The sequence below is a fragment of the Saccopteryx leptura genome, chromosome 12 (assembly GCF_036850995.1).
Source record: "Saccopteryx leptura isolate mSacLep1 chromosome 12, mSacLep1_pri_phased_curated, whole genome shotgun sequence".
Taxonomy (NCBI): Eukaryota; Metazoa; Chordata; class Mammalia; order Chiroptera; family Emballonuridae; genus Saccopteryx; species Saccopteryx leptura.
Window position 1 is genome coordinate 9,905,323 of NC_089514.1, and position 23,488 is coordinate 9,928,810.

General features: G+C 43.9%; 1 protein-coding gene across 1 annotated transcript in view; it reads right to left on the reverse strand.

The window, feature by feature from the left end:
* Nucleotides 1-23,488, reverse strand: part of AVL9 (AVL9 cell migration associated) — a 43,763-nt gene that overhangs the window by 5,692 nt on the left and 14,583 nt on the right. Inside the window, exons 7-15 of the mRNA XM_066354407.1 lie at nucleotides 22,395-22,435; nucleotides 21,640-21,678; nucleotides 18,617-18,686; nucleotides 17,784-18,319; nucleotides 11,367-11,505; nucleotides 10,052-10,267; nucleotides 6,875-6,992; nucleotides 3,397-3,450; nucleotides 2,830-2,918 (exon numbers count right to left, since the gene is read on the reverse strand). Of these exons, the coding sequence (XP_066210504.1) occupies nucleotides 2,830-2,918; nucleotides 3,397-3,450; nucleotides 6,875-6,992; nucleotides 10,052-10,267; nucleotides 11,367-11,505; nucleotides 17,784-18,319; nucleotides 18,617-18,686; nucleotides 21,640-21,678; nucleotides 22,395-22,435 (1,302 nt within the window). The remainder of the gene's footprint in view (nucleotides 1-2,829; nucleotides 2,919-3,396; nucleotides 3,451-6,874; nucleotides 6,993-10,051; nucleotides 10,268-11,366; nucleotides 11,506-17,783; nucleotides 18,320-18,616; nucleotides 18,687-21,639; nucleotides 21,679-22,394; nucleotides 22,436-23,488) is intronic.

Genomic DNA, 23,488 nt, shown 5'->3' on the forward strand with positions numbered 1-23,488 from the left:
GCATATAATGGTAAAAGACCATGTATTCAGGTCTGTTTTGTTTTAAAGAACATTATTTCAAAAGTTGACACTAAAGTGAAATTATTTACGTTGTATTACATACTCCCTCTATTCTTGGAGAGGGGAGTGTAGAAGAGCAGAACTGACCTTAGAATTTACTTATCAGCCGCAGCATCATTGAAAATTAAGTGACAACTGAATCATACATACACCTATGATGAAGTAGAATTTTTCTATTAAAAACTAAGAATTACAAATAAGTCAAATGCATAATGTTGCATGGAAGAAAATGATAAGTCAAATGATTAATGTTGCATGGAATAAAATGTTAAATCAAATCCCATTCCTTTGTAACAAAATGAACCAAGTGATAGGGGCTATGTGCTCCCTGTTTGTCTTCTAAGACGAGTCTGTAGACTGGTTCTCTCACCCTGCCTATCTCCAGGTATTTAGACAGTAAAGCTATGAGGACCCCTGCAGAGAGATCACCCAGTCCGGGGCTCCTGAACTGTGTTCAGTATGGGTGAGTCAGCTTCTATCAGGAGCTAAGTCCTATTGTTACATATTGATGTGACAAAGCAAATGTAAATACTTGGTAAATCCTGAGATAATTGGGGATTCCTGTAAACCAGGCGTCCCCAAACTACGGCCCCGCGGGCTGCATGTGGCCCCCTGAGGCCATTTATCCGGCCCCCCGCCGCACTCCCGGAAGGGGCACCTCTTTCATTGGTGGTCAGTGAGAGGAGCACTGTATGTGGCAGCCCTCCAACGGTCTGAGGGACAGTGAACTGGCCCCCTGTGTAAAACGTTTGGGGACCTCTGCTGTAAACTGTTGTACCATTTCTTTAAGTTTTAAATTATATATTAAAAATAAGAAGACAGCCTTGGCTGGATAGCTCGGTTGGTTAGAGCAGTGGTTCCCAACCTTTTTTGGGCTACGGACTGGTTTATTGTCAGAAAATATTTTCACGACCAGCCTTTAGAGTGGGACGGATAAATGCACAAAATAAAATTATGCGACTGGCATAAAAACTGTGATATTTTTAAATATAATTGTCGAACTTATGAGACAAGTGTCAAGAGTGAGTCTTAGACGGATGTAACAGAGGGAATCTGGTCATTTTTAAAAAATAAAACATCGTTCAGACTTAAATATAAATAAAACGGAAATAATGTAAGTTATTTATTCTTTCTCTGTGGACCAGTACCAAATGGCCCACGGACCATTACCAGTCCACAGCCCGAGGGTTGGGGACCACTGGGTTAGAGCATTGTTCCAAAACAGAGGTTGCTGGTTCCATCACTGGTCAGGGCATATACAGAAACAGATCTATGTTCCTCTCTGTCTCTGTCTTTCTGTCTCTCTCCCCCTTCCTTTCTTGCTAAAATCAATAAACATTTTTTTAAAAATAAGAAGGTAAATATATAGAAAAGGAGGAACAAGAAATTTCTCCAGAACGGACATGAAACTATCCTAAAAATTTTTAAGTAAAAAAAGGAAAGTGCAGAAGAGTATATATAGCATGCCATTTGTGGCTTTGGTAGCAGGGAATACTGGCATCACTGATGAGTTAGGGAATATTCCCTTATCCACCACTTTTTCAAAGAGTTTGTATAAAGTTACTATAAACCCTTAAATGTTTGATAAAATTCGCCTGACCAGGCGGTGACGCAGTGGATAGAGCGTTGGACTGGGTTGCCGAGGACCCAGGTTCAAGACCCCGAGGTCGCCAGCTTGAGTGTGGGCTCATCTGGTTTGAGCAAAGCTCACCAGCTTGAACCCAAAGTCGCTCGGTCTGCTGAAGGCCCACGGTCAAGGCACATATGAGAAAGCAATCAATCAACAACTAAGGCAGGGGTAGTCAACCTTTTTATACCTACCACCCACTTTTGTATCTCTGTTAGTAGTAAAATTTTCTAACCGCCCACCGGTTCCACAGTAATGGTGATTTATAAAGTAGGGAAGTAACTTTACTTTATAAAATTTATAAAGCAGAGTTACAGCAAGTTAAAGCATATAATAATAATTACTTATCAAGCAAGTACTTTATGTTGGATTTTCGCTAAGTTTGGCAGAATAAATCTTTATAAAACAACTTACTATAGTTAAATCTATCTTTTTATTTATACTTTGGTTGCTCCGCTACCGCCCACCATGAAAGCTGGAACGCCCACTAGTGGGCAGTATGGACCAGGTTGACTACCACTGAACTAAGGTGTCACAACAAAAAACTGATGAGTGATGCTTCTCATCTCTCTCCGTTCCTATCTGTCTGTCCCTATCTATCCCTCTCTCTGTCTCTGTAAAAAAAAAAAAAAAAAAAATCATATGGAAAGCCATTTGGGACCAGGTTAAATTAAAAACTTTGCCACAAGGTTTTTAAATATTTAATTCTATTTATTAAATAGATAATAGGGCTATTCAGATTTTCTATTTCTTATTGAGTCAGTTTTGAAAACTGAGTCTGTCATAGAACTTGTATATTTCATCTAAGTTGAACTATGAGCAGCTAATGGAGGGAAACTCCAGTGAAGCCTGAATCCTGGTAATGGAACAGTGAACTCATCAAAAATTCTGTCACCCCTACATTAGATGTGGCAAAAATTTGCTCAACTTCGATATTGTCTCGTGCCACACTTTTTTTTTTAAACAAATAAGACAAAAATTAAAAACAAAACAAAAACTTCTGTATTCCACTATGGGAATCACCTTGTATTATTACGTGATACCCAATCTCTACAACTTTACATTTTTATCAATGACATATTGAGAACACAGAAGAGAGGTGTTAGGATTCCAATCCGTTCTTAGCTAAATGTATGCCTTACCAACAGCTTTTCCTGTTTGTACAACATTCCGGCTGGTTGTGACCATGACACTGCCAATTTTCTTGCCACGTTCACTGTTTTGAACAGAACTGAGTAAAGGAAAGAAGTGTTAAACACAATTTAAAAATAATATCTCTCTCACACACACCACCATCCCCCAAATGAGAATTACTGAGAAAAGAAAAATTATTCATTATTATGTCTTAATCTGCCAACATTTTAAGCATGCAAATTTTCAGAAAATACTGAACAAAAATACAGATGAACTAGAAAGTGGTAAGGACGTAGGGTGTGTGGTTAACTCTCCCAACAGTCATGAGTTGCCGACGCTATTGCACCAGCATAAAAGCAGCGAACGCTGGGATTAGTTCACACTGCTCCTCAGGGAACAGCAGTGTTTTCACTCTGACACAGACACCGCTGAGCTGGGGACTGTTATGAGCATGTTTGGTTACTATTTGAAGCTCAAGTCTATCAAGTGGAGAAAAACAATTCCCAATTAGCAATGCGACACATGGCATCAATTCAGACGTAAGAATTTTCCTAGTGCGTTCTCGAAATACTCACTGTGAGAATCTTAACTTCATGTCTGACACGGAGTACTGCCCTTGGAAGGGATGGCTGTAAAACAAAGTTGAGTTTGGACTGTGAGTGTTTTACCAATAAAACTGCGAAACAGAGTTGTCACAGGGAGCATCAGTGAGCCTTGTGGGGCGACCCTGCACCTGTCACCCACGGGCTTGACCACAGCTCTCTGCCCAGAGCCCCAGGGGCCTCTGAGCGGGTCTCCTCCCTCGTGAAATAGGGTGTTTTTCTGCGGGTGTGTGTGTGTGTGTGTGTGTGTGTGTGTGTGTTAGTGATGGTGATTTATTTGGCTGGGGGGCTCAATTATCAACATTTTTTAGAACGCTCCCTCCCTAGGACAGTCAGGGTTAAAGTCTGGGACTGAGGCCATGGCCGTGGACCACAGCCTGATTCTGGCCATCTTACAAACGTGTGCCATTGGTCACGCAAAGGCTGTGGACAGATGTGTAAAATCTGTACTTTCTATTAGAAAAACAACTCCAAAGGCAGGGCTTAAAATATATTTAAAAGGCAAAAAGTGTGTGTACATATATATGCACACACACACACATATATAGATATATATATAAACAGGCATCTTTAACTGAAGTTACATTATGAAAGGAGTCAATAAATATCCAAATTCTTATCTCATACTTAGGGGGGTCTCCCTGTCAATGTCTAACAAAGAAAGTGACCCTTGTGAAATCTGTAGCGTATTATAAAAACATCAAAATGTTATTTTATAGCTTTTCAAATGACAAATCTCTTTATTGTCCATACAACGTATGTTAATAATCTTCCCCCCCCTGGATTCCTGAATCACAGGCTGAAAAAAATGGAAAGATTACGTAATCATTCTTGATATTCTGGGAAAGGATGGCGTATACCTGCCGCTTATGAAGGGAGGTCAGCAGACTGTCTTCTCTGATCTCGCGTGGAGAAAGGGAGCCACAGCACTCACGTCTTACAGTTAGTGTGGAGCATTTCTCAGTTATGCCCCCGATAACCGGAGACTGCATGCTTTGTTTGAATTTGGGGAGCTCTGCTGATCGTCATACCTGCACAACTTCCTAGATACATATTTCAGGTCCTTCTGCAGCTTCTTCTTTAATCTAAATAACCTCACTTATTTATACTTTTCTTTAAACTATTTTTTTAAAGATTTTATTTATTGATTTTAGAAAGAGAGAAAGGTGGGGTGGGGGAGGAGTGGGAAGCATCAAATCGTCGCTCCTCGTGTGTGCCCTGACCCCGCAAGCCCAGGGACTTGAACCGGCGACCTCGGCATTCCCAGTTGACGCTTTATCCACTGTGCCACCACAGGTCAGGCTTATTTACACGTTTTCAAAGTACTGTTTTACATTCTTTAAAAACCTATGCCAGCTCAGCCTCTTATGGATTTGCAATAAAATCTATAGAGCTGGTTCAAGTTAAAGGCACTCTAGCAGATGTGTGAGTGGATAGAGATCTGAATGGGTTATCAGGGCCACGGGAGAAGATGTGGGACCCCCCCCCCCCATGCTGTGCTGTGGACGATCCAGGCAGACTCCACCCCCAGCCCAGCACTGCCACAGCACTGCCAGGGGCTGACCAACCCACATCTGCTTCCACTCATCGCTCTTTAGAACACAGGCCTTGTGGTTAGCGACGGAGAACACGCCAAGGTCTCAGCCCTTTCATTTAATACTATTAACATTTTTGCCTTGTAATTCTCTGTTTTCACCACATTCAAATGACAACATAGGTTTCTGCTATTGCTCAGTATGATGACTAAATTCACCAAAATTGGTGCTGAACCTAGTCATTTTTCTTTTTTTTTAGGGGCCTAGGACAGGAGAAGCAGCAGGAGAGAGCCAGGCGGGGCTGCCTGGCTCCTAGGAACGTCACGGGGAAGAGTGAGCCAGGGGCTGCTGTCGGCTCCCTGGGGAGGCGGAGAAAAGGGGCCTTGGGACGGGTTCAGGGGTCAGCCTGGGACAGACGAGCTGCCGCTGCCCGCCGCTCCCCTGGCTGCAGGTCTCCTGGGGACCCCTACAGTTTAGGAGATGCATGCCTGTGGGGGAAGCAGAGGGGGCAGGAAAGGCATGGGCGTGCTCCCAGTGGGGAGAGCACGCCCCATTCCTGACATATAAAATTTAATAGACATGTTCTCTAGAACCCTGCTATGCTACCTTATTCTTTTTGTTTCTTTAAAGATTTTATTTATTAATTTCAGAGGTATGAGAGAAAGAGAGAGAGAGGTAGAGCAATGGGGGTGGGGGTGGGAAGCATCAATCTATAGCAAGCCCGGGGTTTTGAACTGGGGACCTCGGTGTTCCCAGTGGACACTTTATCCACTGCGCCACCACAGGCCAGGTGACACCATCTCATTTTTGTCGATGCTCCCCAAGTTCCTATGACACAAACATCTGGATTTTTCTGTGTGGGAAGGAATATCCCTTCTAGCATCACTGATACCATACCTGCAGGCAGCTAAGTCCCTAGCTTCCAAATAATATGGTAGTCAGTACAAAATTGATTTTTGTTCGATTCCCACCAAGTAAAAGTTTAAAATACAAAGGAAAACATTCAGTGTATGCTTGTATCATAAAAAAAAACCCAAACCAAACCAAAACAAAAAAACTCCAACATGTAAAACTTCTAATTTGGAAAAAAATAAGGTCCTAGCCTGTAACACACTGTATCAATTGATCTCCTTAGGCTCGAGCCTGTTCCCTCCACACAAAGAGGACATTATTTCATAACAGCCCCCTCCACAGCATGTTCAAATGTCTTTCAGGCCAAAGTCTGTCTAGTCAACATTCAATATTGTGACAGGAATTAAATTTTGTTGAATTTTAGCATCTGATATGGAAGCTAGTTTTGACCACATATCTAGGTGCTCAAATATCAACTTTAGTTTTTCATACTTCATGTTTTAAAATAACCTCAGTTTAAAAAAAAAAAAGGTAGAATAACCTTTCAGTTTAACCAGTGGTTATTTCCATCTTGTTTGACCATCTGATGAAGCACAGGTCCAGCCCTGGCCGGGCAGCTCAGTTGGTTAGACTTAGAGCATCCACCGACTCACCAAGGTTGCAGGTTCAATCCCCAATCAGGGCACATAGATGCATAAATAAGTAAAACAACAAATTGATATCTCTCTCTCTCAAATCAATAAATAAAAATTAAAAAGATTTCTAAAGTACAGGTCCGGGGGAGGGGGAGGAGACCCATATGTACTGAGCATCGCTATGGACCAGCACTTCCTGTCTGAATTACCAGAGGGCTGGGGCAAGCGTCCGGACTTCCAAAACGCTTTGTGCTTTCTGAGTAACAAGTGTGAATACGAAACTGTTTCCAGCTGCTTTTCTGGACCTGGGAGCCTTTATAATCTACTTCAGGAGAGTCCTAAAGACAAGTTAGGACAGCATTTTCACTAGAGGGGGCACAGGAGACCAGGTACTGTGTGCTCTGTCTGCCCGTCTGGAGATGTGCTTACTGAGGGTTTATTTCCGCGAGGGCCGGGTGCTTGTTGCTGTTCCACACTCTGTAGTTGTGAGTGTTCTTCCACGCGGTGACAAAGGTCGTCCCGTAGTCCGACAGTATCTTTTCATTATCTGTCAAGTAAATATTTGAAAGTTGAGCTGGACTGTAGCCAGTCAGGGATGTGAAGATGAGCAACCAGAAAGGGTAAAGGAATAGTTTGTCCCCCGTCGCGCCCCTGGTTTTGGGGGAGGGAGTCTACCAGGTGTCAGGAGACTTGGGTCTACTAGCTCCAAGTGTCCTGTTAAGAAGAAGAAGCTGTGTGGCCTTTGGCAAGTCACTTGAATCGCTCAGAACTTCCTTTTCCCAACCGGAAAAGAGGGTGGACCCAGACTGTCCAAGGCTCCTGCAACTCCAAAGTATGTCCACATCCTCCTTCCCGAGGTTAGGAGGCACAGTACTGTTTACTAAACAGAACGACAGCCTGGACACTGAGCACACACACTCGCGTTTACATAGGGAGTGGGCAAGTAGGGTACCTTTCTAGCTTCTCACAGATGCCGTATGTCCTAAGAAAAGCACTGGAATGAACATCATTTGGTTCTTTCAGCCACTATTTTCTCTTCTTTAGCCTCTGTCTCACTATCTGGTGGAGGTCATTCTATAGTTTCCGTGTGTTTCGCTGTCAAAATACTTCAGACAAGGGAATTTCTGTATTTAACGTCGGAAACTTTGTGGCGTTCTCCGTATCATGGGGAAATGTCAATGCGGAGCACTTCTTCTACTTGGAAGAAGAGAAAAGGGTTGGAGAACTGATTCCAATGGCTAGTGCTGCATATTCTAACTGCAAGTTGCTCGCATTGAAGGCGAAGCATGACGTTTGTTCCTGGGAAAGAGAAGGATCCACTTGGTTCCAAGCGTAGCACAAGGAAGTTCTTTTAAGAACTTATTCTTTAAACAGGGCATTGGGCTGAACTTCCGCTAACAGCATGGAACTGAGCCAGACTACAAGGGCTTAAATACCAGCTCCGTCTCTTACCAGGAGGAGGAGTAAGCCATTTAAATAACCTTCCTGTGCCTCATATACTCTCTTCTGTAAAATGAGGGTGACAAGGAGTCTACCTCTAGGATTGTTGTGAAGATGGCGTGAGTTAGTAGATGTGACCTCAACACAGGTTCCCGCACAGACTAAATGGGCCCCTCTCCCCAATAAGAAGCTAGCTGCTCTTTTCTTTTCTTTTGTATTTTTTGAAGCTGGAAACGGGGATAGACAGTCAGACAGAGTCCCGCATGCGCCCGACCGGGATCCACCCGGCACGCCCACCAGGGGCGATGCTCTGCTGCTCTGCCCACCAGGGGGCGATGCTCTGCCCCTCCGGGGCATCGCTCTGCCGCGACCAGAGCCACTCTAGCACCTGGGGCAGAGGCCAAGGAGCCATCCCCAGTGCCCGGGCCATCTTTGCTCCAATGGAGCCTTGGCTGCGGGAGGGGAAGAGAGAGACAGAGAGGAAGGAGGGGGGGTGGTGGAGAAGCAAATGGGCGCTTCTCCTATGTGCCCTGGCCGGGAATCAAACCCGGGTCCCCCGCACACCAGGCCGACGCTCTACCACTGAGCCAACCGGCCAGGGCCAAAGCTAGCTGCTCTTATTCAGTTCTTACAGCTACCTGGGCCAATATTTTTTCAAAGGTCAATTAATTACACGAAGACACATGCCTGGTGGAGACTGGAGTTTCTTACTAGATAACCACACGACTTTGGGTTACAGGATTGGATTGGGGTGTCTCAGCTGCTCTATTTGCAGAAGAAACAGATGTTTAAAAATATCCCATTAACAAATAAGACCTTGCTCTGTAGCTTTCCTTCCCCCATGAAGAACATGCCTGAAGCCTGGGTTTAAACTCTCTGTGTACTGTGTGAAGATAGGTGGGAGGTGGCAGTGGTGGGTTGGTTTAGAAACCCCACTGACACAGCCATGGGAAAGTCCCCAGTGCCACTGTGGAGCTACACACTTAGAAATGGTTAAGATGGTAAGTTTTAGGTTATGTGTATTTTACAATTAAAACAAACAAAAAACAGTAGTAGAGATCATTGAAAAAAAAGGAAAAAAGAAAACCTCAACACTCTTTTAACAATGACAACAATGAATCCTTGACTGCCTGCTGAATGTCTGGACCGTAGGTGTCCGTGAAACAAGCTCATCACGGAGCCTCACTGTGTCTCCTTATGTTTCTTTTCCTGTGGGAACTGAGATAGTTCTTATACAGGAGTGAGTCTGTGTTTACCTGCTCCATTCTAACCATTGAAAAGGAATAATATTTCTTAGAATGGGAATAAATTTGAAGGACTAATAATCACTCAGGTGATTTTTTCACTTTTTTGTATTTCTCTCTTGTCCCTTCGCACAGCTTAAAAGCATATAAGCAGTGTTTATGAGTAGCCCCCAAATACTGGTCTGTCTTTCCATATGGCGAAACACTAAGCAGTAAAAGTGGCAACTGTCCTTATATATACATTTGTTTCTGTTGCACAGAAAAACAAAGCTTTAAAACCATGTATAATAGGATCCTTTTTTTTTTTTTTTTTGTATTTTTCTGAAGCTGGAAACAGGGAGAGACAGTCAGACAGACTCCCGCATGCGCCCGACCGGGATCCACCCGGCACGCCCACCAGGGGCGACGCTCTGCCCACCAGGGGGCGATGCTCTGCCCCTCCGGGGTGTCGCTCTGCCGCGACCAGAGCCACTTTAGCGCCTGGGGCAGAGGCCAAGGAGCCATCCCCAGCTCCTGGGCCATCTTTGCTCCAATGGAGCCTTGGCTGTGGGAGGGGAAGAGAGAGACAGAGAGGAAGGAGAGGGGGAGGGGTGGAGAAGCAGATGGGCACTTCTCCTGTGTGCCCTGGCCGGGAATTGAACCCGGGACCCCTGCACACCAGGCTGACGCTCTACCACTGAGCCAACCGGCCAGGGCCGAATAGGATCCTTTTTTTAAAAAAGCACCACAAATACCACGAAACTAAAATCCAAAACAGGTGCATAGAAAAGGTCTGGAAGGATGTAAGGTACTCAAAATGCTAAGAGTAGTTACCTCTGTACCAGGGAATTACAGGTAGTTTTTCTATAATGAACATGTATCTCTTATGTAATTCAAACACTGCAATTGCTACAAAATGACAAGGTGGCAGTGTGCTCCTTACCTAACTGCAGCGTGGCTGCCAGCAGTGCGTGGATGTACACTGCAAACTGGGCTCGGATCCACTCGTCCCCGCCCTCCCAGCCGGTGCCGTCCAGAAACACGTCGTCCCGGTTCTCGGTCACGTGCCTCACCAGGTAATCTGCGAACCTGAGGTCCGCGGTGGTGGGGTTCAGCAGCTTCCTGAGTTCTGGGTCGTGGATCTGGACCAGGGCTTCTTCTACCTAGGGGGGACCCAGGCACAGGTCAGAGCCGGGCATTCACGCTGACATCATGCCACACTTTCAAGAGGAACTGCTGGGGAGTTGGAGCGGGAAATGAAAAATACGAGCAACAGCATTCTCAAAAGGCGAGCCTAAGAAAGAGGTGTTTACACTCAAGTGTTTTTCTTTCTACATTTAAAAAAAGACTTATTTCCTATGTTCAGAAAATATATGCATATTTAATTTCAAATTACAAAAGTAATTCATATTTAAAAAAATATAGAAATGTATAGTATCACCTTTATCACACAACCAGAAATGAATATAATTAAGTAGAATTCCTCAAAATTTTTCCTTTGAGTGCACAGATATTCTGGATTACTTTTATTGTGTAATATTTGAAATGTAAATAAGTATGTGTAACTTACAGGTTAGTTTTAAAGTATAATAAACCAAATACCCATGAATCCGCCCGCCAACTTCAGAACTAGAATGTGACCAGTACTGCTGAGGAAGCCCTGTGGGCCTCCCATCTGCCTTGGAAGATGTGTATATATTTTTCTTCCTCAAAACACCTAAAGCTTTGAACCCCAATTTTTCACTTATATATTATAAACATTTCCCCAGGAAGCACGTCTCTCTCTCCTTTCTAAAAACCTTAGGGTAGCTTAAATCCTCCTCCCCTGCTTAAAAAATTACTTCAACTGTAAAGTTGAACAAATGATTTAAATTTCTTATCTATTGATAAGAGGTCAAACATCTCTAGCTTCTTGCTCTTGATAGCGGACGAGCATTAAACAGGCTAGCAGTATTTAAATTATTTAAATAATAAACACGTTTTAATTGTAAGGCTGCAGTGGGACCACACTGCCCGGGTTGGGACCCTGGCTCACCCACACTTGCTGTTTGATCTCTCTGTTGTTTTGCTCCCACGGGTATCAAACGGGCAGGAATAATACCTATTGTAGAGGCTGTTGTGAGAATTAGATCAGCGAATATACAGGTGGCGCGGGGGACGCCTGGCACAGGGAGCAGTTATTACCACGATGAGTGTTACCCCTGTGCCCTCATGATTCCATGTAAGAAACGAAAACAGGGACAGGAGGGTACAGACACCTACTTCCACAATGGCGTCACTGAGGTGTTTCTGTTGTCGGAAAAGGATGTTCGTCGCTCCAGCAACAAATCCCCGGACGGTGACATCAGAGAGGAGGTGATGCTGCTGCAGGGCCATGTAAGGCAAGCACAGATACCCCTACGAGCGAGCGCAGGGGTGACACGGAGTTAGAGAAGCCGGCAGTGCGGTGACCACCTCTCTCTGAGCGCCCAGCGAGCTAGTGGTGGGAAGAGAAACCCCCAGCCTTCTCCCGCTGTCACCCCGTCCCCAAGGCAGCTGACCTTGGACTCACTACAGAGACGTTCCTGAGGACCCTCAGCTTGCGACTGCATGGAGACCACCTGCTAAGGTCGTCCAGGAAGGGTCAACCTCAGCAAAGTAGTCTAACGTGAAGGTTGTCTCACTTGGGCACTCTGTTTCTCGGTTCAAATTAAAAGCCTCCCCACTAACTATTCAAATTAAAAGCCTCCCCAGTAACTAGCAAAAATAAATCCAAGTCTGTGAATTAGCGATACTCACTCAGTAAGGTACTTCTGAACCCGTACTCTCCGCTGACTAAAGGCTGGAAGGACCCCGGCACCTCATTCAGAATAATGCACATGGCTGGTCCAGGGTGCAGGGTTCACGCTTTACTTTATGTGATACATATTTTAAAACAATAAACTGCCCCTCCCATCTGCTAACTCCCTGTTTATAAACATAAACATTACAATAATGAATGCACTTTCAAACAGAATACTCACTCCCCCAGCTAGAATCCTTGATAAAGGCACTCTCAGAATTGCTAATTATTAGAGATTTATATTGCAAAACAGTAATAAAAGAATTTTTTTTTCCCAGAATGTTATATAGTTGGAATCATATAGTATGTAGCCTTTCTGACTGGCCTCTTAGACTAAGCAGTATACATTTAAAGTTAGTCATGTCTTTTTTTAATGGCTTGATAGCTCATTTCTTTTTTTTTCTTTTTCTTTTTCTTTTTTTTAACAGGGACAGAGAGTCAGAGAGAGGGATAGACAGGGACAGACAGGAACGGAGAGAGATGAGAAGCATCAATCATCAGTTTTTCGTTGTAACACCTTAGTTGTTCATTGATTGCTTTCTCATATGTGCCTTGACCGCGTAATAAAAGAATTTAATTGCTCATAGTATTACATTCATAATTTATACTGTAAGAGAACACAGGTCTATTGTCAACAGTGGAATCTTGGCTAAGTCTATAACATCATGAAAACTCAGAAGTATGTGTTTTAAAAATCAACAGTTCAAAGCCTTTTAAGAATATAAAAAAATCCTTTCCTTAAAAATACGTATTCATACTCTTTGACCCAGCATTCTATTTCTTCTAATTTATCCTACAGATACACCTGCTCATGTGTGAGATTTGTAAGAAGTTATTTAGGCCCTGGCCGGTTGGCTCAGCGGTAGAGCGTCGGCCTAGCGTGCGGAGGACCCGGGTTCGATTCCCGGCCAGGGCACACAGGAGAAGCGCCCATTTGCTTCTCCACCCCTCCGCCGCGCTTTCCTCTCTGTCTCTCTCTTCCCCTTCCGCAGCCAAGGCTCCATTGGAGCAAAGATGGCCCGGGCGCTGGGGATGGCTCTGTGGCCTCTGCCTCAGGCGCTAGAGTGGCTCTGGTCGCAACATGGCGACGCCCAGGATGGGCAGAGCGTCGCCCCATGGTGGGCGTGCCGGGTGGATCCCGGTCGGGCGCATGCGGGAGTCTGTCTGACTGTCTCTCCCTGTTTCCAGCTTCAGAAAAAAGAAAAAAAAAAAAAAAAAAAAAAAAAAAAAAAAGAAGTTATTTATCGCATCATTGTTTATTATAGCATAAGACTGCAATCCTCCCTGACTGGGTAGGTCCCAATAAAGCAAGGTTGCCAGTTCAATCCCCGGTCAGGGCACACACAAAAATCAACCAATGTGCCTGCCCTGTGGTGGCGCAGTGGATCAAGTGTCGACCTGGACCCAAACCCCGAGACTGCCTGGTCAAGGTGGTTACAAGAAACAACTTCCAGTCAATGCTTCCTGCTCTCCCCCCAAACCTTTCTTTTTCTTTTCTTTTCTTTTTTTTTTTTCCTTTTCTGAAGCTGGAAATGGGGAGAGACAGAAAGACAGACAGACTCCCGCATGCGCCCGACCGGGATCCACCCGGCATGCCCACCAGGGGCGATGCTCTGCCCCTCCGGGGCGTCGCTCTGCCGCGACCAGAGCCACTCCAGCGCCTGGGGCAGAGGCCAAGGAGCCATCCCCAGCGCCCAGGCCATCTCTGCTCCAATGGAGCCCTGGCTGTGGGAGGGGAAGAGAGAGACAGAGAGGAAGGAGGGGGGGGTGGAGTAGCAAATGGGCGCTTCTCCTATGTGCCCTGGCCGGGAATCGAGCCCGGGTCCCCTGCACGCCAGGCCGACGCTCTACCGCTGAGCCAACCGGCCAGGGCCCCCCCAAACCTTTCTTTATCTCTCTCTAAAAATCAATAAATAAAATCTTTAAAACAGAAAGTCAACCAATGAATGCATAAAATGGAACAATAAACGGATGTTTCTCTCTTTCCCTTTCTCTCAATAAATTAAAAAAAATTTTAAAAGACCAAAATCCTAATTATTCAAAAAAGAGTAAGAGGCATAAAAATAGGGAAACCACCTATGCATTTATTTATACATAAAATACCCCTAGAGGGAAACAGAAGACAGGGACAATGTTGGTGGCCACAGGAGAGGGCGGATGAGCAGCAGGTGAATGACAGGGAGACTTACTGCAGATGCTTTGGAACAAAGTGAATATTGACCATGTAAATTTATTACATATTTATAAAATTATTTAAAATAATTCAAAATACCTTTAACATTTTATCATCGTTACTTTTTTTTGGTGATCAAATGAACCTAAACCTTTCTCTTTTTTTTTTAACATCGATTTGTTGTTCCACTTTATTTATGCATTCACTGGTTGATTCCTGTATGTGCCTTGACCGGGACGCGGACCCACCACTTTGGCGTATTAAGTCTTTAACATACAGTGGCATTGAGAACTTGGGTCCTTCCACATAAAGCAGCCTCTATACCTAAGCCTTCCCCACCCCCTTTTTCCTAGGGTACTTTAGCTTTCATGTTTGGAGCCGCAGTATAAAATGGTAAAAAGAACATTGAAAAGATGTTGGCTGAACCCACGTTCACAGCAGCATTCTTCACAATAGCCAAGCCCGGAAGCAAGCTCAGTGTCCATTGAAGGATAAATGGCTAAACAAAACGTGCGATATACACACAATGGAATATGATGTTGCCATCAAAAGAGGGGAATTAAGGCAGTCACAGAAAGGTAAGTTTCCTATGATTCCACCTATCTAAGGCATGGAAAGTGGTCAAATTCATAGAAACAGAAGGAACGGTGGCTGCCAGGGCTGGGTGAGGCGAGAACAGGGAGTTGGTGTTTGATGGGTATAACTCCCCCTCTGGCAGGGTGAAAAGGTTCTGCAGATCTGTAACCACAGTGGGACTATAACTTTACCAAACGAGACACTAAAAATGGTAAAGACAGCTAATTTTGTTTTTTACCATAATTAAAAAACAAGCACGCCCCTCCCCTCACACCTCTCAGCTTGGTACACCTGGTAGAACTCCTGAGAGCTGATCTATCTGCTGAAGAGCAGCAGAAAGCTCACCGCGGCGTCCCTCTGACGACTTGGAAAGGGCTACACCGTGACCAGGACTGACCGCCGTGGCTCATGTCACCTCTGGTCAGAGAAGCAAGCTCAGGGAATGAAAGCTTCCATGTCACGGGGACGCCGGTGCTCTCCAAAAGTTACCTAGAGCTTAAAGGTAATCCCTATCCAAATCTCTACCTGTGTAGGTGAGAACTTAAGTTGACCCTAAAATTGACGTGGAAATACAAAGAGCTAAGGAACTTTTTATTATTACCATCCAAAGCCTATAACCATTTATCCCGCCCTTCCTGCCTCCTACCCCCCACAACCCTTTTCCCTCTAAGAGTCACCTAGCTGTTGTCTGTGTTTATGACTTTCTTCTTTGCTAATCCCTTCACCTTTTCCACCCAGCCCCCCAAACCTCCTCTGCTGACAGCTGTCAGCCTGTTCTCTGTATGGAGGAGTCTGTTTGTGAAAGTCAAAAACTATAATTTAGGATTGTTTGTTTGACCTTGAGGTAGGAGAGGATTTCTTAAATAAGACCCCAAAGCACTAACCATAAAATAAAGAATTGATGAACAGAAAAAGTGTCTAGAATATATGAAGTCCCACAAATCAGTGACAACAAGGGAGAGAATCAGAGCTGTGAACAAGTATTCCAGAGGGGACTCCACGTGGCCAACCAAAACAGAAGATGCTTGCTCCCGACAGTGATTCCTGAAAAAAAAGCGAACCAAGGGCTACAGACACCACTAGATTGGCTAAACATGAAGAAGTCTGACCATGTGAGTGTTGGTGAGAATGTGGAGCGACAGGAAGTCCTACCCACGGCGGTGGGAATGGAAACTGTGGGGCCACTCAAACCCTGAAAGCCGCTCCAGTCCCATCTCCTCGCCCTCAACACCCGCTTCTTCCCTACACTTTCCTAAATTCGCTCTCAGGAAGGGCTCCGGCATATTACAGAATCTGCTGTTTGCACTCCCACAGTAAGCCTGGTCTCTAAGACTGACATGAGGGAGCATCCTCAGGCACGTCAAGCACCAGAGAGAACCATGGACCAGACAGAGCCGTTTTACGCTGTAGACATCTGTATCCATCTGCTCAGGTGCTGAGTCAGGGGGCCAGTCAGCTGTTATTCTCTTCCAAGCTCACTGCCCCACGTCAGCAACATTCTCCCGGCATCCGAGTCTCTCTCTGGCTATTTTTGGAATTACTTTTCAAGATGTTTCACTAACTTAATTCCTTCTGTACAAGCATTTTAAGATCTCCAAGAGAAAAAGAGCCCAAGGACAACTCACTTTTAAGAATATTTCGGCCCTGGCCGGTTGGCTCAGTGGTAGAGCGTCGGCCTGGCGTGCAGAAGTCCCGGGTTCGATTCCCAGCCAGGGCACACAGGAGAAGTGCCCATCTGCTTCTCCACCCCTCCCCCTCTCCTTCCTCTTTGTCTCTCTCTTCCCCTCCCGCAGCCGAGGCTCCATTGGAGCAAAGATGGCCCGGGCGCTGGGGATGGCTCCTTGGCCTCTGTCCCAGGCGCTAGAGTGGCTCTGGTCGCAACAGAGCAACGCCCCGGAGGGGCAGAGCATCACCCCCTGGTGGGCAGAGCGTCGCCCCCTGGTGGGCGTGCCGGGTGGATCCCGGTTGGGTGCATGCGGGAGTCTGTCTGACTGTCTCTCCCCGTTTCCAGCTTCAGGGGAAAAAAAAAAAAAAAAAAGAATATTTCACATTCCAAAGATACCGATATGAGAGAATCAGCATTTGTATTTAAAAATGGGATTCAACAGCAGATTTGATTTTAATCAGTACATAATAAAACGTAAAACCAAAATTAAAAATGCTCTATTTACCATAATGAGAGTGGCAAGCCCGTCCTATATTCAGCACTGGTCTAATGTACACAAATCTATAGAATATGCAGTAAGCACGATTCATTACGGCACACAAGATGTATGTTTACAAAGCTGTGCTTGACTCTGCAACCTCACAGACCAAAACAAAATCCTTCTGGTCACTCTCCCTCTTGATATCTCCACAATGATGACATTTAGAAGTGGTGGGTACAGCCGCAAAACAAGGGCTCCAAAAATATAGGCAGTCGTAACACCCACAGGTATGTTCAGAGAACCCACAGTTTGTAGCTACTGGACTACACTTAGTCGTTTTAGTCCAATTATGAAACCAATCAGGACAGTTTCTGAGTCTGCCCACAGGTGTGACATGGACCAAGATAGCATTCTCTGTTAACTATTCAGCAAGACTGACTCGGGCAAGCACCCAATTGTAAAGCTGGATAAACCCAGAAGGCATTACGGTAGAGTATGGCAGAGCAGAAATACACGTTCAAGTCTATACTATCATCCTTCCTTTCTCTCTAGTTACTGGAAGGATGTATCTGCCCTTTAGGGTAGCCCGCACGACCACGGATGCAAGCATTTAGATCCTGGGATGGTGCCTGGCACAGGGACAGCAATACATCTTATTGGCTAAGGAATACAATGGAATTTCTTTTTTTTCTGCTCCATTTGGAAAAATAATTCAAGAATGGCAATAAAATAGTTCTTCCTGAATAAGATGGGGAAAAAACCTCCAAAAATCCGCATGGAGGTTCCAGAATCTTCCTGTCTCACCGCCGTGAGCACTATGGTCCCAGAGCCAGAGCACGACACATCTGGGCTGTATTTCAGTTTTCAAGGCAAACTTTCAGAGCTGAAAATGTGTTCAACACTAAGAGTTACGTTTGAAAAGGATTCCGTCAGATTATTTATGGACATTAAACTTTACCTTTGTGAAGATGGCCAGGGGCATGCCATACTGGTCCTCTTCCAAACCGGAAATCAGCCCTGGTATCAGGACCACCTGGCCCGTGTTCGCTTGAGGCTGTACAGTAATTGGAGGACTGTCTGAGGGCACTGATCCCTTTGGAAATGAGTCTGTCTGTTCTGACGCCCCCGGCTCCCTTTCTTTCGAGGTGGGGTCCTCTAAGACACTAGGATCCAGGGTCTCCCAGTCACTCTCTGAAGACTCAGGAGACGGGCGGGAAGGAGGTCTCAGATATTGATTGCTGTCACCGAGTTCCTGTCCTCTGCTGCTGTCCTCTTCTTGGAACAAAGGTTCTTCAGTCTTGATGGCTTCATCTCCCCCATGGTTTCTGGTCATGATTTTCTTGACAGCTTCCAAGTTGGTATTTGAAATGTTAGGAGCAGACACAGAAATAAAGTCATCTGCAGGGGGGTTACTTTCCTGCAGTCCAGCATCCTCAGATAAACTCTTTCGAGGTCTGTACTGAGAACAGTCACTGAGACCATGTTCAATCATGCCTACAACACAGAATATCAAAGAACAGCTTGGCTAAAATGAGGTGAAAGAAAATGAGAGTTGTATATGCTGTTCTAAATAGCTGAACTCTCATATAAAATTTTTAATAAGCTATACTTGCAAACCTTCCAGTAAAAAATAATGAAATTTCAAACAAAACAAAACAAAAAACTCTTGTCAAAAAGAATGTCATATTAAAATAGAAACGTTAACTCTTAATGAATTTATCCTTGGCCAGCATTATTATCGAAAGTTCCAGTGCAACTGGAAAGAAAGAGTATATACTGCTACCCTCTTACCTGGAAAAAGGGATAACACAGTCATCAGAGCACCCACCAATTTATTTACTGGAGAAATATAGAAGAGAACCTGAAATGGATCCAATAAAAATTAAATGAGAAAATCTGAGTCCACAATGATACAAAAAAGAGAGTTGAAAGAGAGAGAGAGGGGGAAATTCTTTATGGAAGAATAACAGCTAGTATGTATAGACTTAATGATAGAATTAGCACCCATCATAATTCAGGTAAAAATTACCAACAAATGCTAAAACTATTGTTGGGCAACGGGATATTCATAGACTCAAATTTACCATCCCATAGACAACCTATTAATTACAAAGGGAAAACCAAGTACCTTAATATGAAGAAATCTGGCAACTGCCACCTTAATCAAATGACTGGACTTCACATCATCCCTGGCAGTACAGTTATGGACTTCTTGATGTGGTGCCCTGAGGACACACCACCAACTTGGTTCCCAGATTTAAAGATACCAAACAGCCTGACCAGGCAGTAGCGCAGTGGATAGAGTGTCAGACTTGGATGTAGAGGACCCAGGTTTGAGACCCCAAGGTCGCCAGCTTGACTGCGGGTTCATCTGGCTTGAGCAAAGCTCACCAGCTTGGACCTTAGGTCTCTGGCTCAAGCAAGGGGTTACTCGGTCTGCTGTAGCCCCACGGTCAAGGCACATATGAGAAAGCAATCAATGAACAACTGTGTTGCAATGAAAAACTAATGATTGATGCTTTTCATCTCTCTCCATTCCTGTCTGTCCCTATCTATCCCTCTCTCTGACTCTCTCTCTCTGTAAAAAAAAAAAAAAGAAAAAAGAAAGATACCAACCAGTTTATAGGACATTATTATGATATATGGGGCAATTTAAAAACGGACTTCAATATTAGGTATCATTTATTATTAATGTTAAATTTCTTGACTGTGAAAACGGCATTTGGTGAAGTAGGCATATACTCTTAAGAAATATATCCTAAAGTATTCAAGGATAAAGTGCCATGATGACTACAAATTACTTTAAAGTGATTATGATTCCGGGGGAAAATGAACACATATAAAAGCGATATAATGCCAAACTGCCAAAGTGTTAACTGGCAGATACAGATGAAGGGTGTACAAGTGTTCATTTTATTCGTCTATCAAGTTATTGACATTTTTCAGACTCAAACTTGAGGAGAAAAATCTAAAACAGGACTCAGTTAGATACTGTATTAAAACTAACACTGGTAATAAAGTAGCTGGAAAAAAAACAAGCAAAGATTTGCTTGAGTTTTTTTTCTCTCTTGAACAATTAAATTAGTGACACTAACGTGCTATTTCACAAAGCACAGCACCCACAATCGTGCCCTCCTTACCCACTGCTCTTATTTATGGAGTAGCTTGCACGTAAGAAACCAGATGTGGCATTAAAGGATGTCCTTACGTTATCAAGTCAATATAAAAAGAGTGTACCTGTGATTTGCCCCATCAGATAAAGTTTACTTGATCATAAATGCCACTGGATGTAACTAGGCTAAGAATGATTTTATAAAACTTTTAATTCAGATATGGATATCCATGCGTGTTCTAGGTTACAACGTAAAACTTTTTCTTTTTCTTATGGATTACAATAAAAAGTTTGAAACTTACAACTTGACAACAAAAACATCACCAACCTGATTAAAAAATAGGCAAAGGATTTAACAGACATTTCTCCGGGAAAGATATATTTATACAAATGGCCAACAACCACAAGGCACGGTGCTCAGTTGTACTAATCATTAGGGAACTGCAAGTCAAAACTAGGAGATACTGCCTCGCCCGTGAGGAGGATCACTATCAAAACCAGAAAATAACAAGTACGGGTGGAGATGTGGAGAAACTGGAACCCTGTGCTCTTGGTCAGAATGTAAACTGGTGCAGCTCTTTTTTTTTTTTTTTTTAATTTTTTTTTAAATTTATTTTTAATTTTTATTTTTCTGAAGCTGGAAACGGGGAGGCAGTCAGACAGACTCCCGCATGCGTCCCACCGGGATCCACCCGGCATGCCCACCAGGGGGGATGCTCTGCCCATCCTGGGCGTTGCTCTGTCGCGACCAGAGCCACTCTAGCGCCTGGGGCAGAGGCCAAGGAGCCATCCCCAGCGCCTGGGGCCATCTTTTTGCTCCAATGGAGCCTTGGCTGCGGGAGGGGAAGAGAGAGACAGAGAGGAGGGAGAGGGGGAGGGGTGGAGAAGCAGAGGGGCGCTTCTCCTGTGTGCCCTGGCCGGGAATCGAACCCGGGACTTCTGCACGCCAGGCTGACGCTCTACCACTGGGCCAACCGGCCAGGGCCTGGTGCAGCTCTTATGGAAACAGTGCGATGTTTCTTCAAATGTGAAACGACTATCACATGACCCAGCAATGCCCACCAGCTCTACACCCAGGTCTGAAAGCAGAATGGTGCTGTCGGGCTGTCCCCGGAAAGGGTGCGGGAATTATACCTCTACAGTAGCAAGCGGGGCTTCAACTCACCACAATCTGATAGGCAAAGAAGTTCATTTACACTTTATCATGAGGGTTTTTTTTTTTTTAAAGATTTTATTTATTTATTTTAGAGAAGGGGGGAGAGAGGGAGGGGAGGAGCAGGAAGCTTCAACTCCCATATGTGCCTTGACTGGGCAAGCCCAGGGTTTTGAACCGGCGACCTCAGTGTTCCAGGTCGACGCTTTATCCACTGCGCCACCACAGGTCAGGCCATGAGGGTTTTTTTTTTTTAAATTTTTTTTAATTTTATTCATTTTACAGAGGAGAGGGAGAGACAGAGAGAGAGAGAGAGAGAGAGAGAGGAAAGACAGAGAGAGAGAAGGGGGGGAGGAGCTGGAAGCATCAACTCCCATATGTGCCTTGACCAGGCAAGCCCAGGGTTTCGAACCGGTGACCTCAGCATTTCCAGGTCGACGCTTTATCCACTGCGCCACCACAGGTCAGGCTTTATCATGAGTTTTAATTTTAGGTAGTAGTGAAGAAATGTCAGTAAATGTTAAGTAATTCCATCCCTTCAGATCTCACCTTTTTTTCAAGAAGAATTAATTTAAACAGAATTAAGACCTAAACAAAAAAAGAAACACTGTATTAGAATAAGAAATGCAAGCCTATTATTTATTGGCCTTTTCCCCTCCTCAAACATACCATGTATCATTTAATCAATAATACTTAATCATTAAGTGCTTTAAAAAATACATGGGAAATTATGAACTTATATGAAGAAATTGAAATATTATCTGTGTCCTCTAAACGAATGTGAGAACCACTTAAATCTCTAACAAACTATGCTTTCTGGAAGGAGTTGTGCCATTTTTGCTGGAAATATTGCAAGCTCCTTAAAGGGCAGGACCTAGTCATTTATTTCTGCATATGTCCAATGACTGACAGATGTGTGCATGCCCAGTCAACACCTGCTTTAGTTCTCAAGATCAGAAGGAGTTAAGTACAGATATTTATTGGAAAATGGTTTACTCTTAAGGCAACATATAAAATATTCGGCAAGATTAAAACATGTTTCTTCCTACTCTAATTTCATGATATATGCAATTGCAAAGACAATAGAAAAAAGTATCCCATCCTGCATTAAAATAAACAGAGGGTATTTGTGTATGTTGAGAAATTTCTCCGTCTATCAGCACTTTCAGCTGTGTGTCACTATGAGATATTATGCCACAACGGCATTTGACTACGCGGCACACAGAATCTGCCCAGTTAAATGAACACAATTTTGGTGCATCGTAAGGTAAATAAAGCATTGTAAGGTAAATAAAGTATCATACCTTGTGTCGAAAATGAAGCACAAGATCTCGAGGAGACAGACCTACAATGTTAACAAAAAAGCTAATCTGTAACTACAACCTACTGTTCTTCTCAGAGAAAGTTTGTTTCCCCTCAAAAGAAAGGCAGCTAAAAAAATAAAGTAGGAATATGCAAATATGAAAATATTATGTAGTATTCGATTACATACACATTTACTCAGAATTGACCAAATTATTACCGCTAGTCAAACAGAGCAGTGCAATGATGACAATGTAGAAGTTCTGCAATGGTAGCAATGTCCTAAATGTGGGCTGCTCGATACAGTGGCCACTGAGCTGTTCAAATATGGCAAGTGTGACTGACAAACTGACTTTTTAATTTAATTTGTCTTTATTAATGCAAATCTAAATGTAAGCAGTCACATGTCACTAGTGGCCACTGTTGTGGACAATGCAGCTGTAACTCTCCACATGATACAGACATTTTACAAATTATCCAAGTTTAGACATTATGAAGCTTATACCATGGAGGCCGGCAATCATTTAAACATGGTTTTGGTCACAACACCCCATAGGCTCTTATTTCTGAATCACAGTCTTCTCTGATCATTTGCCTTAGGACAAGAGAAAATAATTTAAAGAAAAATGTCTCAGACTAGGAGTTTTATAAGTACCTTACGTTACATACAGGATTGCAAAAGTGACTACCTGCTTGGCTACTTCCTGCTGAACTAGGAATTGAGTGGGCATAAATCAGTATGTGATTAAAACTTTTGTTTTCATCATGTAAAGGAAATTTACCGAGTGCCTAGTGAGTACCTTGGACACCACTGGACATTCTGGGTTGTCAAATGCTATAAACAAAACCCCCAAGCCCTGGCCGGATAGCTCTGTTGGTTGAGCATCGTCCTGATATGCAAAGGTTGCCTGGTTAGGGCACCTACAGGAACAGATAGATCTTTCTGTTTGTCTGTGTCTCTCCCCCTTCTTCTCTCTCTAAAAATTAATAAATAAATTGAAGAAAATACTCAACTTGAAAAATCTTAAAATAGGAAAGAGCTAAGCAGATCTCTCTCTTTTCCTCCCTCTCTTATTATGACAGGTAATTGACCTGC